Source organism: Ptychodera flava, chromosome 10 (genome assembly GCF_041260155.1).
Source record: "Ptychodera flava strain L36383 chromosome 10, AS_Pfla_20210202, whole genome shotgun sequence".
NCBI lineage: Eukaryota > Metazoa > Hemichordata > Enteropneusta > Ptychoderidae > Ptychodera > Ptychodera flava.
In genome coordinates, this window is record NC_091937.1 from 31,634,253 (window position 1) to 31,653,017 (window position 18,765).

The window sequence follows — 18,765 nt, forward strand, 5'->3', positions numbered from 1 at the left end:
GGGACGAGGTTCAATATGCGTCACCTATTCCCTGTCCCTATGATTTAAGAGAGCGCGATGTCACAGTTTTTCACGGTATATGCATGTTCCAGATACAGACCAGGATGCTTGACCTGGTGACCTCTGCGTCATATTTTACCCTTCAACGGGGAAGCCCCTATCATACAATTCTGAGATACAGTTGTGCAGTGACCCCATAGAGAGAAAAGCCGCTCTTTGGAACTTTTGCATGTGAAGAAACGATGAAATCGACCATGCATTTTATATCTCAGATCACAGTCGCCTGTGGCTCGATCACGGGCGGACCGTCTTTTACCTTATATAAGCAGCTAATACTGTACAGGGGTAAAAAAAAGTAATAGGCACACACAAGACACGGGTATTAGATAGAGAAATGTTTAAAACATGACATTTATCATCACTTCTAGACGAATATGATTTGCAATGCCGTGTGGTTCGGGGCACGGCGAAGGCCCGAGTGAGCATAGAAAGTTTCTAATGTTTACGGGGCCTTTCGCGGTGTATCCATGGAGGTTTTTACCCCCATCGTGTATCGAACCGCAAGCGACAGTGGCTCAGATGTAGAAAATGATAGCACAAATTTTGTACCTTAGTTCTTTTCTTTTCTTTTCTTACCTTATCTTCATGAGCGCGGTAGAGCGTATTCGAATTTTTTACGTTCATCTGCCGCTCTTTCAGCTGTTTAAGTTTAAAGATGTTGAGCGAAATACATGTTTACAGACTTTTTACTTATCAAAGAAATGACCGATAAAATGGCCAAATTGTAAGAGAAAGTTTGCCTTTTCAAACAACTGGTTTGGGCCTTTTCTTCCTCTTCATCATGTTCTCGATATGCATTGGTTGAAATAAGGGTTGAGAAGCAACAAAGACAGCAGACTGGAGAGCCAAGACTTCGATCTTTTTACAAGTTCCAACATCCAGTGCGCGCTAGGTTATATACACTGTGCGTTCAGAACTCTTAAAACTTTTTATGGTATACGAAGGTCACGTTATTTCATAGAACACTATATAGAAATTTACACTCTGACCTACATTTTCATCGCCAATGAAGACAAAATACACGGAGGCATTTTTTGGCATTGCAAATTTGTGTTATTCTTGTAGAACAATCCGTCGCACAGCACAACATCAGCGTATACGTTGTCCGATACCGCCGTAGCAATGCATTGTGGGATACCTGGTCCGACAATGCATGTGTGCTGCGGATTGTGAGAAGGCCAAGCATACGCTCAGTGTCGTCTGCAACTTTGAAACAATAGTGGGTCATGGTGAGCAACGAAACAGCTATACTTTCTACTTCAACAGCGTAGAAACTTATAAAACTCATGGTCAACAAAGAATGTACAACAAAGGACGTTACACGGTATGCTACGGACATTTTTACTTCTTTTTGTGAAAAAATTGGCACTACTGTTCCCGCGCTGTGGCTTAAACCTCTCTACTAAGTTAATGACATTTTGTGACAGTCTCATTGCTTCTGCATCAAAGCACATTTAAAACAATAACATAGAAGAGAATGGGCATGTGGTGTGTTATTAAACACCTGTAAACCTGGTCTTTATTCGGTCTATAGAAACCATTTATTACCCCTCGTGGCCTTGCGTTCCCAGAAACATATCGCTATACCCATCGGCCTACAGCCTCAGGGAACTTGATAGCGATGTGTTTGTGGTAATGCATGGCCCCTCGGGGTAATAAACGAGCGCTATAGCCTCAATGACCATGTAGTTGGTGTTTCATTTGGACGATTGTTTTTAATCAAATAATTCTGGACTTGTACAGGCTTATAAGCAGTCCCTCCACCGAAGGGAATGTGGTTTAAAAAATGATGTAGACAATTATGGTTAAAAGTGGCATATATAAAAGTACAGGCGGTTACAAGTAGTGTTATATATATGCACATACAGTTTGTGCAAAATGTCCTGATTTTTTGAAACTAAAAGTAAACTTTCATAGCCGGCAAATTTTAGCCGACAGCCGGTTGCTTTTGCCTGCTGACAGCTATTTCCTACATCGCTGTTTAAATAAGGCCGAACAAAAAAAACTGTGCTATTCTGATAACCTGACCTACCCTTTGCTATTTTTAACCCGCCGACCCTAAATTTTTTAGAGCTATCCGTAAACACGGAAGTACAGAAAAAAACCGTAAAACCACGCGTTCGTTTCTTGCATTTGATTTTTGCTTGAACGAAGGTGTCTTTTATGTAATTTTTTTCCTTTTATATGTATGATACATTTTTCTTGAAACGTTGTTGCCAGTGTTTGACTGCCCTGAACCACAGTTACGAGTGTTTAGATATAGCGGCCGCCGCGTAATATGCATAGAATTATTCTAAGCATACTACGCGGCGGCCGCTATGTCACTACACTCATAACTTTGCCCTTGAACCCTTAAAAAATGCATATTTAAATATAAAAAAAAATATTTTGGAACAAAACCCTGCCGACCTACCTACCCTATTTTTGAAACCATGTTATCGGAACAGCACAATGTATTTGGGGGGGGGGGGCCTAATAGTAGTTAGCCTAGATTCTATTCGTCCGCTTGCCTCCGTACCTCCGACCCACGGAGGTACGGAGGCAAGCGGACAAATAGTAGTTGCAGGTCGCATGGCGTACCGAGACATGTTCACAACGGGCAGACATGTCATTATATTTATACGGAGCCATTGCGATCCGTCGATTTCATGATCATACGGGCGATTTGTCTCTCACTCAATGAAGTCGGAGTGATGCGCTACCAAATGTAGAAATATAAGAATGCAAATTAAATGAAATGTATATAGATAAGTCACCAGCCTATATTATGAGATCGTTAACAAATATTCAACTTCTTTATCTTTTCGATACAGAAGATAAGGCTTAGCTTATACGTATGACAAATTAAATCTCGACTAAGGAAACTATTGACGCAGTTGCGGTTCCGTGTAACTTGATGCACCCTGTAGTGTATATCCAGCAATGCTAGTCTCACCGATGGACTTTACTTGTATCACACATGACAACGTTGCTGCTACGTTCTCTTAGCTTTCCAGTCATATTACCCACCATTTAGAAAAATTATGTTGCAGATTTGGTCGTCATCGATCGTTTTGTGACAGCTGTAACATAAGCTATGACTGTCCCAGTTTTATACTGTATTATACAAAGTCCTGTAACTGGTGTCGTTTTACCAGCGTATGTAATCTGGTAATAGCCCAATATTGTTGATTTTAACAGTTGCTGAAGTAGGCAATAATTAGATATTATTTAACTTGCGTACAATCTTGCCTGAATTTAGGATACGGACCGCTCTACAAAGCTGTGAGTTTCATCGCAAATTCGAATTTTATCAATTTTGTGATGTCGTTCGGCATCTTTGCGTATGATGAATACATGATAACCAACCCGTGCTTTCAGCAAACCCCAATGACTTTAATACAGTGTTCAAATTGGTCGTATGAGTCCCATACGATCTTTCAGCGCAGTTCCAATGACCACATATTCCGACAAATACGACAGAATATCAAGAAGTTACCAAAATCAGCAGACATAGGCTAATCTATTTTTATGAAAGCACATTATACATACATATTATTGTCAAAGTCTAAAGGGAAAATGTTGACGACAGAAACAAGTGACGGCACTGGTGGGAAAAGGGTAAGCTTATACATTCTGTGCCTAAAATGCAAAAAAATGTCAAATATTTGACGGTAAGTTTTGGCAATATTGCGATTAGATAATCTATTCGCCTCACATCGATTTTGTTCTGATATGTTTGACCACTCGCTCCCAAGATCTGATGATCCATGTTTAATAGGCCTATCATTGTGAGAATTCCCGATAACGAAGTGCGATAAAGGACCCGGCCTCCTACGCTAATGAAGATGTTCACTATATAGCCAACGTGCCATACATAACATATATCAACAGTGGTCTCCAGGCTATCGAGTTGTCATGCAAATCTATTGAACTGTGGTTGAACACGTGTAAGCATCTTGTCCTTGCCTCTGTTTACATTATCGGCAGATATCACCAGTGATAACACTTTTAACTGTCGCTACCCACTCCAGGAGACAGCCTCTCAAGTCGCTCCTGTCTTTCATAACATGCTGTCATGACAACGGATATCTCTGCGTTAAACAACTTGACAAGGGGTCATTGTTTTTTTTTAATGAAGAGGGTTTCCATTTTGACAGAGGCGCAAGAAGAATTTGCCGGTCTACACTTCACTTGGGGCCAGGGACGGAATGATTGCTCGCAGGGACACAAGCGCGTGCAGTGTTTTGTGTACGTAGGCTTATAGGGCCTATATACAGTAGGCCCTAATGTAACATCGGACGCCACGTGTTCCTATGGGAATGGACCTCCGTGAATACACTTACTACTATAAATATGACATAGAAAGAATTAGAACCAGAACTACCTGGAATGACACTTCTTTTAACTTTTCATGTAGAACTGTCTAGGACTATTAAAATGTCTGATAGTAGGCCTATAGCAAGCGCGAAATGTTGCCTGTATTGATGTCATTTACCGGAATGTGTTGATTGTGTAATACAGATTGCCGCGACCCGGAGGACATAATAACATTGGACCCACTCATCATATTTAGAAAGGAAATGACCGCACCAAGGATCTCTCTTTTCATGCTTTTCCGCTGCCGCACCTAGCCGACTCGATCGCAGCGGTCAATGCACTTCCGAATTTACGCACTTTCGGGGGACGCACAGTAGTGGGTTAATTAAAGTTTTATCGAAGTAAATGAACCGAAAGAAATACATGCGAAGATCATAAAAAGTGTTACAAAGTGCTCAAATTATATCGCTAAGGTAATTTTTTTTCAGTAAGAGAAACATTTTCTCAAGTTGTCCAGGTATTTCTTTCCATCAACAGGAGGGTAGAATACCCCCGGCGTGTAAAGTACGCGAGTTTCTGACAGTAGTTCACTGATAGTGGTACAGTTTCAAGATGGCGGAGTCCGGGGACGCTGTGCCGTTAGTTCGAAAGGTGAGTTTTAATTGTCATTGCAGCAATTCGGATATTTTCGGCAGTGGCTTCTTTCGATGAAGTAACGGAGCGTCAAGTATCTGTCATTTTTGTCCTGACCACGATGTGGAGTTTCCGCTTTTAGTACAAACAGGTGGTACACACTGTTAACAGACCGAGCCCTGGTCCCGAGCTGAAGTATCCTAACACGTAGTATTGTATACATATAGTGGCAGTAGAGTGGATCGATCAATTACACAGGACCCAGCCCAACGCTGGCAATATCATGCACAGCCAGTCCGTCGAATGACGTCTAAACTCAGATAGCCCATGGACCCTAGAAGACTGAGGCACTTTCATGTCAGTGACTTAGAAACACACACACCGGGCTTCATTTTCGCGTGGATCAATATATTTGTCTGGGCCCTGAGGGCCGAGTCGCGTTCCCTTTTTGACGGAGAATTGAGCGACCAGTTTGAACGTTTCTGTTCCGTGGACGCGTGGTATACCGTTGATGGGAGGTTACGGACCGATTAATTGTCGTTTGAGTGCATGTTGTATCACACTTCGATGAGAAACCACGCCTGATTGAAGGTCCCATCTGTTTAATGAATGTGAGAGGGAGTAAAACTATTCCACTAATTAAAATCGTTCGCTGAATGCTACGGGTATTTACAATCCACGACACCCACATTTAATAATAATATCACGCACACCACACTTGCAGTCTGACCCACCATCGATGTAGTTATTTGAAAAACAGCTTCTGACAACAAAAAGTGTTACAGGAACGTTATTGACCTGTCCGCCCACGCTTCCTCGGCTAATTAAAAAGAGCAAAAGTTAATTAAAGATCACAAACAGACACAAATGAAGAGCTGTTCAGTATATACAAAATAGTCCCTCCATCACCAAAGATACTATCTCAAAAATATTCCCAGGACATTTGGCGTCCCTTCTCTCTCTCAATTGGGAATTATCTTTACATTGGGTATTGATTTTCACCATTGTGCATTTTTTGCAAATTCTGTTGAAATAGTGGAAAATTGTGACTCAGTTGTTTAAACTAAGAGTTTTGAACAAATTTGCTTCAGATTGTGTAAACACATTACATAAAAGTAGTTTACACTGTTTGTTGAGAAGAGTTCCATTCTTTCCCTCTGTATGGCGAACAACAACTGACTGCAGAAAAAATAAACTTCTCTGACAGTCGTTCAATCATGCGGCAGAATAGATTATCATATCCGGCTATTTTTCCCGAAATGTAGTGGGACTTTGAAGGGAATCCAATATCTATCAGTGTAAATGACAAAATGAGATGACAATGTAACATGAAATGGGAACAACGCCAGTCAAATAAAATTTGATTGATCGCGTAAAGTTTTATTGAGGAAGGGGTTTGCGGGAACAATGGAGAGATATTTATTACCAAAGGGCTTGTACAAGGAAGAGAAATGTGGGGTGAAATTTTTTCTTTGGAATAACTGGGTGAAATTTGTACAATTTTTAAATGAGAATCTTTGGAATTTGTGAATTATCTGGCTATCTGCTTCTAAATAATCATGCCTTTTATTATTAATCGACATATTATATGATTCATAAAGAATTTTGTACTCAATATTACGTAAGGTTGTACATGTAATATTTCTCACTTTCCTCAGTTCATGTTACTTCACTCTGCACAAGGAGTGATGTGGATAGAGGATGGATTGGAGCTCATATTGTTTGGCCAAAGATTGTGTCAGCCATGTTAGGCACACCCCAACATGCCCCTCTTTTGAGTATGCAAAAATATCACCATCAACAGATGGGGGTAAAGCATTGAAATGTCTCACACTACCAAGGTAATGGCTGACAAGGTTGGTCTTAACTGTTCTGGACAGCCCATTTTACCGAATGACAAACGGGGAGTAAAGTGCTTTGGCGAATGTCGAATGTCCTCGAGCTGTGACCTTAAAAGTTGACCCCCATTGCCATTGGTGTGAATCATGTGAACTTTGGCAATCCAAGTGCTCATGAACGTTACAAAACGTTCTTTTTTATCGAGCTGTAGGTGTCCAAATCTCATTCATTATTCACCATGTTCCGCTGACTGAGTATAGTGCCCACGGCATTCCAAGGTGATAGTACGTGTATGTGCATTAACATACATGTAAATGCGGAAATCACTAAACCTCTGAACTTTTATTTATTTTGGTGCTGTGTCAGCTCAAACTGTTGATTTCCAATGATGATTAGACTGGCCAGACTGAATAAACTAGGAGGGGGTGGGGGGTGTTAAGAGGGTGGTGCCGCGATCATGGGGTTAAACCACAGGGATGACAATTGACCTAAGCTTTTAAAACCGCTGCACATACCAGTAATGGCTGATTTATTGCTAAATACCTGGAGCACTGGGCTTTGAAAAAACAGGCAGACTTTCAAGGCGACATCGCACTTTGAAGAGCAAATTGACTGGATTCTGCTAATCTCAAATGCCGCTTTTTGTGTGGAAACAATATCAGTGTTTTTCTATGGTTTAAAAGCTAAGGTTAAAGAACATTTATAAATGATATGCAGTCACAGCGGCATTTTTACTGCAGCCCCCCTTCCCCCTCCCCCAGTGCAACTGCCATATCAATATACCAAAGAGAGCCACAATGGTAAAATTCCCCAAAACTTTGGTACAACTGCAATATGCAGCAGCTTAATACATGTAACTGTTTTGTTTCATTCCCATCATAATTTATTTGTGTTGTGGTCGTAAACTATAGTTTCTTCGTATACCTCTTAAGTTTTATTGAAATGCCAATTTGTTCAACAAGTCAGTTTGTTGCCTGTATGTGTGGAATGGCCAACGCTATTGTTGTCAATAAAATTTTAAGTGAAACTAGAATTCACTTGTCGGCAATTACATTGCATATTATTGAACCAAGTGCATTGTAATGGCAGGGCTGGTAATTTGTCACGAGAAATAATTCTTGTTTTACAGAACAAAGATATTGAAAGTATCATTAAGAGGTGCAACTCTTTGTTTCTTCCACAAAAAATTAACAAACAAACAAGCAAAACAGTTCTGTGTTTAATTTAACACAATGAGCTGCTCACCTGACATGCAAACTTGTGGACCTGTCACCCCTCTACTATTGCATGATTCCACCTTTTTCAATGATGTAATTGGATCATCACATCGTGAAATGGGATGACAGGGGTTAACCCAGGCTCTTTTGACAACTGATCAAATTCTCTGTGGGATCGCCATCTCTGGCTCGGTATGCAGGAAGTAAATAGAAAAATCAGTTTAATCCATGGCGGCAGCCAACAATGTGGTGGTGAGTTGGTTGGAATCAAATGAGATTGTATAGGACTGTTAATTGACTCTTGTATGATAATGATTACATGGTTCCATAACAGCTTTTATTGATAACTATAGTCTCTGGTGTGAGTAATATTGAAACAATTTTATCATTTTTAATCTGACACCGAAGTGCCTACTTATTGTTGCTATGGTGTTTCAGTCATTGCTGTTCTGCCTAGTGATGCAGGAAGGCTTGAAGCTAAAAAATTCTTCAATTTCCTGAGTTTTTCATGTCAGCACCATGACAATGTGTGTCATTGTTTCAACATTCGGGTGGCATCAAAATCTTGTCTTGAAATATTATTTTTAATGTTCAAGGCCACATTTGCAAGGTTCCGTCCACAATAATACAAATGCTGGATTTAATGGCTGAAACAAGAACTTACAGTTTTCTCTTTGGATGGTTCGTGAAGTTTGTGTCGTCTTCTCCTGAGATCTTCCTGATAAAGTTTCACATGAAATTTCAAAAATAGATGCAAATTATGAAATCAAGTACCAAGGCATCAACAGCATGTGAAACCTCAGACACATTCGCTGTTCTAGAAGACTTTTATATCTAATTAATTCCCAAAGGCAGTGCCCTTTTGGTTCTTATTAATTAACCCTATTGCATATTCTTGTGGGTTAAATTATACTTTAAGAAATTCACGTGATGATGTGTAAAGTTTCAGCCACTGGAAGGATCTGTTTTGACCTTGTGACCTCAAAGATCCGGGTACTTCTCTTCAAATATTTCGAGCAATCGTGGAGAAGATGCGGTCTGATTCCGGTCACTGTCTTCTGTGAACAAAGAATCAAAAAGGAAAGGATTTAATAAAATTGGACAATGAACTTAAAAATTGCGAGTGAAACATAAAAGCTACCTGTGTGTGATTGATATGACCTTTGACTCCATACCTAGCACACACAATGTTTTGCTGCCCCGTTGAAACCGCAAGGGGTGTGAGGACCAGTACGTTAAAGGGGTCGCACGGTTCAAGGAAAGGCCACTTGACTTGTTTTCACGACATATAAAGTGAAATCAAATACTTCAAAACTTATTCAGCACTCATCAAAACATTTAATCAAAACAAAATATAATCTTGTAGTTTTGCATTACGTATGCCTAAATTAAGATTGGAAGGGATTCTGTGCGGTGGCGGCTGTTAGCCATTTTGGAAATTGCATCTTCACGACTCTGCTCCAGAGAAGACTTCGGCGACAGTGTTCTGCGGTAGACGCCAAACTTTGATGATGTCAGCTTTGTTTTTCATAGGCAGACGTAAGGTGACGCTACTTGCATTCAGCTTGGCAAAACTTTGGCAACATCATGGGGTGCAATCTTCGAAAAATTACGCCTACGAGAAAGTTTCTGTAACTTTGTTCAAAAGAAATACACCATAGCAAAACAGTAATTTTTAAAAATTTATCATGCAAGCTTATATCTTGAAATGACTATTTTCTTTTTTTCCTTTCTTTCAGGATATTAGTGTGCAAGAATTGGACATAAGTCAACCATGCCTCAACTGCAATGAGCAGTGCCCAGGTTTTCAGCAGCATTTTTGGAGGTACGTATTAAAATTTAAAACAGAAATAGGGCCAGACCAGGTAAATTCTTTGCTTTGCATATACGCATATGGGATTTTTTTGGGGGAGGATAACAAAATTTTCTTGCAGAATTTTCCATTGTTGATGATATCAAGTTGCATAATCAAACCATGATATTTACATTGCAACAACGTACTTCTTTATAGCTGCCAATTATTTTGTTGACAACCATTGAATTGTATGGTGACATAAAATGTACCCTCTTGAAACGTTATTGTTACAGGACTCTGCATGTTGTATGAACAAAAGCTGTTGATAAAGGCAAATTGATTTTGAGTCAAATTATTTGTGTTTTTGATGATTTACCTTTTGGAATTTAGAGTGGAGGCAAAATAAAAGAATTTACTTAGGGCCTAGGAGGAAACCAAAGTTTTCCCAGCGTAGTCAATATGGTTGCATGACTATACTTTCATCATTAGGGGAAGGCTGCATTAACTTGCATGGTACCTGAAACCCGAGTTCTTGCCTGACCAACTCGGGTGACAAACAGAAGACTTTTAATCCCCAAGGTGTGAATGTTCCATTGTTATGTTTATTTAATCCAGCTGGTGCCATTGTAGTGCCATTGTAGTAAAGGCAGGTCTGTGAAATTGATCCTCTAGGGAAGTCGGGTATTCCTAAGTTAATGGAGCTTTCCCGTAATGCCAAGCATTCTCTGTAAACACAGTCATAAAAAAAAATCATTGAATTACTTTTGTTGATTTGGATGGGTATCACTAAAATCAGTGAATTAAAAAATATTTACCTAGATGAACTTATTAACTTCTTTTAGTTTTTCTTTATGCATGAACTTGAATTTTTGTATTGGTACAAGATTGCATTGACTGTTGTCTTTCCAAGCTCACAGCCACAAATATTCAATCATCTGGTGGTTGCAGCTGATCTGTCATTCAGTATTTCAGTAATTAAGGTGTAAATCTTTTGAAGGGGAGGCAGTTGTCGGAACTGGGCGTGTAATTTTTCTCGCCATAATTTCAGTGCAACATTTTACCAATTCTAATTAATTTTTCTGTAATTTTTTTGATAGTTTTGGACCAAGTGGACGTAACTTTTCATTGGGTGCAGTTTTTGACCAAAATTTTTGGGCAAAAAATCATCTAAAAACTGTCTCAAGCTGAAAAAAATTGTTGCTGTTATATTCTATATGAACAACAAAAATTTACTTTGCCACTAATGTCCAGCGACAAATCTGTGAATAATCTGTAATGCTTACAGTGTGTTGGTGGGTAATATTGTCTGATAAAACTTATCAAGTATGTGTAGTATCCAGAACCGAAAACTCTTAGGTGCTATAAATTGCTGATAAACTTTGGCTTCTACGTATTTCTAGGAAAAACTAGGACCAAGATTATTTCTCTTTCAGTTCGTTTTCCTAATGAACATGTGTGACCAAACATACATGTATGAGTTTGTACATGTACTGGGATTTCCTCATCTGTTTTGCAAGTTTCTGACTTTTCAGTACAAATTTGGATAGTTTGATGTGGACATGTTTTCACTCAGAAACGGAGGACTACAATTTTTTTCAAAATTGGTAAAAGGCATTGGGTTAATTCATGACGGCTGCTGTGTAATTTGACCCCATTTTGAGGTCGTGATGTCAGGCCAAGGAAGGTCACTGACATGGATGTTTATTTCTATCATTGTTTTTCTTTTGACTCTCTCTCTCTACAGGAAGAGCTGTTTGAATTGTCGCTGCCCACGTCTGGATCATGACATCATACATGATAACTATGTGACGGTGAAGGAACACATGGGACTGCAGTCAGCGGATGACAGTGAAACGAAATCTGAGAAGGAGAGGGCAATCCGTAATGGCTACTCCTGGGTGCCTACTGGACTATCAGCAGACAAGGTAAAACAAATACCCGCCAAAAAATTTAAGCTGAAGTGATTAATCGAATGTCAGAATTTTTCATAATTTGCTTTTAGGTACCAGTTATTCTTTCAACACATATGAATAATAATAAAATAATAATATTATTCAAAAAAACTTTTAATTATATCTTGTTCGGATCCTGGCTAGACTGCTGTCGGCACACAATTTTTTTCCCAAAATTTTCCCATCAATAATTGTTCAATTAAAATATTTAAATGTTTAAAAATTCATTTAATTTTTTTAAAAAAATTTTCACCAATAATTGTACAATTAAAAATATTTAAAATATCTAAATGGTTAAAGATTTATTTTATTGCTTCCAGTTTTTTCTGCAAGGCAGTTCCTCATGTTCTGATATATACAGCAAGCCTATCTGTAAATGTCACTTGGGTTATCTAGGGTCATGATAATATAGTTTGCTGTAATTTATATACTGTGAGAAATCTTTTGGTCATTGATGACATTTTGATAAATAGTTATGCTGAGAGTTTGTCACTGCTGTCATTTCCACTGTTGGGTGTTGATATATAAATATTGACCATGGTGACACAGTGAAAATATAATTTCATTCCAATGTAACATATATATTACTGGGAAAAAGTATGAAATTACTGTTCACAATTATTCCTGTGTAATATAGAATTGTTGGCTTTAGGTGGGGCAGCAGGGCTTATCTAGTCATATGAATGTAATTCGGCTGGTAAGGTCCTTGACCTGGAAATATAAATTTTGGGACATGTGCCAGCATCCGGAGCATGTATTTCATGTTCCAGTGCAGTTTTACATGCAACTGTGCCAGATGCAGTCAAAAAGAGATAGGCGTAGGTGTGTGACTGTGCGTTATAGAGCTTACAAAGGCGTCCATCATCTGCAACATTTATAGACCAGCATTTATATTCACACGTGTCATTTTAATCTCTCTCTGAGTTCAGTTGAAGGGCATAGGTTATCGCTGTATCATGTATGAGAAGTGACTTCCCCACAACCATTTCCATTTAAATGTCTATATAACCCATTTTGTGTGCCAAAATCAATTTTTGTTGCCTTCAAAAAATATGAGCACACAATTTTTTCAGTCCAGACAAATTTTTTTCCAGATTTTCCCCAAATTTTGATCAAAAATGGCAGCCAATGAAACGTTATGTCCATTTTGTCCAAAATTATCAAAAAATTACAGAAAAATTCATAAAAATTGGTAAAACGCTGCTCTAAAATTTAGGTGGGTGAAATTACAGCACTCAGAGGGTTAACATTATTGTTTTAAAAAGGTTGATAGTTGGTCAGATGTTTCAAAAGGTCTTCTTATATAATATGTTTGAAATGCAAAGGGGTTCCTTCACTGTTTGATAAAGCCAACTGCCACAATACTTGTATATCGGTAACTGTGGAATTAAAATGACCTACCATACAGAGTTCAGGAAGACTTTAATACTCACAGGCAATACACACAAACTTTCACTTCATCTCAGTGTGCGGACACAAACTTCCTGATCATTGCAGGAGTTTGATTGTCCGACACTTTTTATCAAAAGCTGGGGAAGTAATTTCATTCTAGCCGTTAAGGTCAAAACTTGTCAACACACAGATTTCCAGTGGAAACCGCTAATGGCCTTAGGGTGACATGGTTGTTTACAAACAGAAAAATTAGGATATACACAACCGATGACCTATGCCCCTGAAGGCATAGCATCTGAGACTGTGGTTAGAAAAGAAATGTATATAACATTTGTGACTTCAGTTGCCTATAGACCGTTTCTCCATAGCTTTTAGTAAAGTATTTCTTAATTGCACCAATACATGTAGCTGTATGTTCAGGGACTAAGATGCCTGTGTACATTTCCGATCAACCTTGAGCTTCAGGCAAAACCTTTGAAATAGCCTTGGTAATGACAGGGGATGTGTACTCAAAACTGTCAGTATTGTATGATTTGGCTGAAGGGCACAGTATAGGTCGGTGTTTCATCTCAAAAAAGAACTGGCTAGTCGTACCATATGTACATTTACGGTACAGTATGCGCACTTAGAGTCGCTTTCAGGTCTTGATTGTACGGCTGACTGGCTCCCTCTTTAAACCATCCCACAATACACAATGACTTGAATGTGTACGTTGCGCCAAAAATGCGGACTGGAACTCGTTTGCGTCGTTCACCATGGCAACTACTACAATGAGAGCTTTTTAAACTTGGGAGTCTCCGGTGGTTATATCCAAAGTTGATTTATGTTTCGGGAATTGGCTTATTCCATTTGATACAAGGTATCAAAAACCTGATTTATACTCTCAGTTCATCCTATATAAGAGCATGAATGCTACCACTGTGTACTGTGTATACAGTACTTGTGAAACATACCATTCTGATGAATATACTGAAACTTTGGAAACTTCTGTCACTTTTGAAAGCAAAAAATCCTTTCATCGTCATGGTCAATTGCTTCTACTCAGAGTCACAAAACTCACAGACTGTTTTGTCGATGACAAGGGGTTGGCGGTTTTCAAAGCACATCGCTAATCTTGCAAATAAATCATAATTTCCAATCGGATGGTGTTGCGGTCGAGCCAGAATGTGGGTGCAAAAACATTCGCATAACCCTTTTGTCGGTTGTGGGATTGTCAATTGCATGAAATAAGGGTAAGTTAGGGACCTGTCCAAGCATGTTACACCATGTTCAATAGAACTGATGGGTGAAAATGCCTTTCAATGGATAATTCAGTCTGTCCACGGGTACTATTGTCACAGGGGACAGATTTTATACACTTGCATTGTGGGACAGTACAGGTTACAGCTTTGACCAACATTCATATTTAAATTTCAACTCAGAGCTCTTATCCTAGGGGTACAGACACAAAAGCATCCCACAGGGTTATCATTTTACGAGCAAAATATAGAAACTGTACAACTTTATATCTGTTCAGCACTTTTGGAGAGCTATTTCAGTGCCTACTGTTTAAAATTACTAAAAATAAGGCTGATTTTTAAATGCTTTCTCGGTTGTATCATTAATATGCAAAAAAACAATATTGTGTTCGAATCTTTTTAGTTCCAAAATTTTCACCAAATTTTACAAAATATCAATATTGCATACACAGCAAAGTTGAAGCATTTAGATCATTGTGTACTCAGAGAGCACTTGCCTGATGTTTTGAAGCTGGTTTGAGGGATACAGACTATTGACATTTCAACAAAAAGTCATTCTGGGTTTTTTCTGAATTTGCGGAAATTATGTAAAATGTTAAATTTTGAAGAATCACTCTGAGGAAAGACTCATAACCAGTATTTGATTTTTGTCATAACTGCAAATTCATTTTTCTCTTTCTGTGATTTAAAACTGGAAAGCTTGATCTAATGTCAGAAATAAATCTACTGATAAATGCATCGCATAGTCGAGAATTTAGCCAGCTATCATGTGGCTTTACACATTCCAGATGTTTGCAGAGCCACACAATGGCAGTGTAGATTCCAGACTATTAAAACCCTCAATTTTGAGTGAGCGTAATGATTGCCCTCAATAGGATAAAATTTCATGTTACATTGGTTGTGGAGTGTATTTGAAAAATTTAAATGCACAACTCATATATTTTCTATTTTCAATTTTTCTATCAGATCGATGAATATATGCGCTCGTTACCCAATAGCAGCATTCCCAAATTACACACGCCGGGAGAGACAAACCGTGACAAGCAAATGATTCTGCAAATCCCGAGGCAAGACCTGGCATTGGATTATCTGAAACACCTGGAATCTGAGGAAGCCAAGGAACAATTCCAGGATTTCTTAGACTATCGGGACCACACGGCATTCGGAATTGGCCGTGTCAGAGACTACCTTCCAATGGATATGGTGAGTGTCTGCAGTGTTGCTATTGTTTTTCAAAAATCACAAGTATCATATGCAAGCCTGTAGTATTTATCAAATAAACAGTTGATATGTAATAATAAAACAGATCTTGTAGGTTGAGGTTGTATGACAGTAGGGCCCGAGCATGCTCAGGCCTGTATGGCAGATGATTGAGATCCACAAACAAATGAATAATTGAATAATGAAAGAAGAAAGAAAGAAAGAATGAAAGAAAGAAATAAAAAGAAATTACTTCATACTAATTCTAAGGTATTAATTTAAATCTATGAATTCAAAAACAGGTTTCTCTTCAAATAAATAAATGAACAAGTAAACAGATAAATAAATAGCTAAAGCATGCATGAAAAAAATATAATTATAAGGGAGGCCAGCAGGTCGCCCAGGACGTGCTGAATTGACACTCAATCACCAGTGACTTAGTCATGTTCAAAATTGAAAAACATCGATAACGGGAAAGAAAATTGTGGAAAAAAATACATGAGGCTAAAAATTAAAAATGCAGCTATTCTCTGTTATGTTTTTAGCTACTATAGACGATAGTCTATAGAAGCTATTGGGATGGGTATCCGTCCGGCGTCCGGCGTCAGTCTGTATGTATGTATGTATGTATGTATGTATGTATGTATGTATGTATGTATGTATGTATGTATGTATGTATGTATGTATGTATGTCCGTTTGTGAGGCGTCCGTCCACTCAAATATCTTGAGAACTGCAGTACTTACTGATTTGATATTTGTTGTGTAGATGAAAAATATGATTTTGAGAAACTATTTTTTTAATTTTTTGATATTGTTGAAAATAGGCAAATTAATGCCAAAAAAGGTGTTTTTGGTAAAAAATCTTCTTATCCATAACCGCTGGTCAGACAGCTTTGTTATTTGGTATACAGGTCCCTAGGGATAACCCAACTTAGATTTGTTCAAATTGTGATGAAATATGCAAATGTGTATTTTTAAGGAATTTTTTTGTCATTTTTAGTCAAAGTTTGACTTACATTGTATGTTATTCTTGTACAGTATAAACCCTATCAATTCACCCAGAAAAAAATAATTAATATGATTTTAAATAATTGAATTAATTAGGAAATCATCAAAGCCAAAATAATTTTAGTGTAGAATCAGTGATTCAGTTACTCACCGGCCTTCGGCAAATGGCCGGTTTTTTTGCAAAATGTCCTAAAGTTTTTTTGTAATTTCTGACAAATGGCCGGAAAAAATTGTCACAAACCAACTTCAATCGGCCAGGCCCTGAGGCACAAAGTTGCAATCCCCGTCGGCTGTAGTTTAGTGGCTGCCTCCTCAACAGAAAACTACAGCTAAAAGTAAAATGTTGTAAGATGTTGAAACAGTTTACCCTCCTTTCTACAAAGTTACAAATTCCCTGGTACGTGAAGCAAACATTGTTGCAGTTCGATACGTCCATGAATACACTGACTCACTTATGTGAGTCCCGGTCATCTATGAGTCCAAATTTTACCTACTTTGCTTGAATAAAAATTTGGCCTGTAACTACTCAGTTTGTTAGTAAAAACCATAATTTCAAAGGAAACTTTCACAAACAGAATCATAATACAAGGGAAGAGGAGAAAAACTGAGGTTTTCTCAAAGGTCGAATCTGGGTCATCTCATGTGATGTCATGAATGAAGACCCTTTAAGTACACAATTATGGTTCAAAAGAACCACCTATGGAGGTCCAATAGGTACAATCTTATGTTCAAAGGTCCTTGGTGCCTTCCAATTTAATGGTATTTAGCTTGACTGTCAGTTTTAAATCAAAAGTTTATTAAGAGTCATGGCAAAGGGACATTGTGAACAGTAGTTGCAATAAGCATATCCATTTTCAAATCGTCACATTTGAGAACTGCAATTTTTGCATGGTAACTTAACATCAAAGCAACAATTCAAAAGTAGAACTACCGGTATGAAAATTGTCCATTTGGCCTATTTCAAATTGCTATAACTTCTACAAGAAATGATGTGATTCTGGATGATTTTAATATTTTGCAGATTCCAACAGTTTAATGACGCAATAGTGAACATTACCAGACAGTTCTTGATGATATCAAAATATCAAATGAAAATATTTCTGGGCTAAAATGTTATCATAATCATTAATACAATGATTACTTTTAAAAACATTGGGAAATTAAATGAACGATATCATTGTGTCTTGCTTGTCTTACATAATTTGGGCCTGACCCTTTTTGTCCTCAAGAAAAATATTATGCTTAAGATGCTATTGAGCCTGCTTGATCACAACTACCGTATGACACAACACCAGGGCCTTAAACACCACAATAATTGTATCTATACTGCCACTATGCTACCAAATGCTTTCTTCATCTAAAATTTTTATTTGTGTGGCTCACAAAATTTTCAACATGACTTTAAAGACTGCATAAATTAGCCACATGAGGAGCTTTTAGCTTACATATATGATAAGTTGTCATACTGTGAATACTGAATAAATGCTGAAGAAGTATTCTGTATCTGTGGTAATATACACTTCACATTGCTACCAGACTTGTAGAATTGCCACCTAATTTTATTTCTGGTGACAAAAGTTTACCACCAGAAATGAAAAATATTTCTATCCTTCTAATGTCATAAAAACACAGATAGTTAATGTAATAAAAACTGAACAAATATTTGTTTACTGTAAAAATTATCATGAACAACATACAAAACATCTTGATTTGTATAATTGGGAACTTCTGAATGCCAACAAAGCTATTGCCACACTTGAAATCGTAAACTGTCTAAAAGTTGTTCAAAGTGGCTACAAGATTTTTCATTTGGCTAACGAGTTGGCTAATCATTTTGGTGATCTAGGGAAGTCCTGCAGTTTATGCGAATGCAGTAAACTAAATGATACTGAAGGTTTTATGTTGGTACAATTTGACACAACACCAGTGGTCTATTACTTACCTTTAATGCACTCACCTGACTAGTCTATTTAACACCAAATATAGTACCAGGTGATGATGATACACAATGACACTGTACAGTGTTGTTTTATTGAAAAATATTATGTCCCTTAAAAATGTAATTTGTCCCCATTTAAACCTATGGGTCCTTTGTCCCCATTTAAACCTACTATGGGTCACTGTGTCCCCA

General features: G+C 37.9%; 1 protein-coding gene across 3 annotated transcripts in view; it reads left to right on the plus strand.

Annotated features, from left to right (window-relative positions):
* The first annotated feature begins 1,223 nt into the window (after positions 1-1,223).
* Positions 1,224-18,765, plus strand: part of LOC139142526 (four and a half LIM domains protein 2-like) — a 63,971-nt gene continuing 46,429 nt past the window's right edge. Inside the window, exons 1-4 of one of the 3 annotated variants that reach the window (XM_070712482.1) lie at positions 1,224-1,384; positions 9,788-9,873; positions 11,588-11,768; positions 15,392-15,628. In XM_070712482.1, coding sequence (XP_070568583.1) covers positions 1,361-1,384; positions 9,788-9,873; positions 11,588-11,768; positions 15,392-15,628 — 528 coding nt within the window. In that variant the 5' untranslated portion in view covers positions 1,224-1,360. Of the gene's footprint in view, positions 1,385-4,880; positions 5,011-9,458; positions 9,593-9,787; positions 9,874-11,587; positions 11,769-15,391; positions 15,629-18,765 lie in introns of those variants that run through there. The other 2 variants (XM_070712480.1, XM_070712481.1) reach the window with 2 other exon arrangements.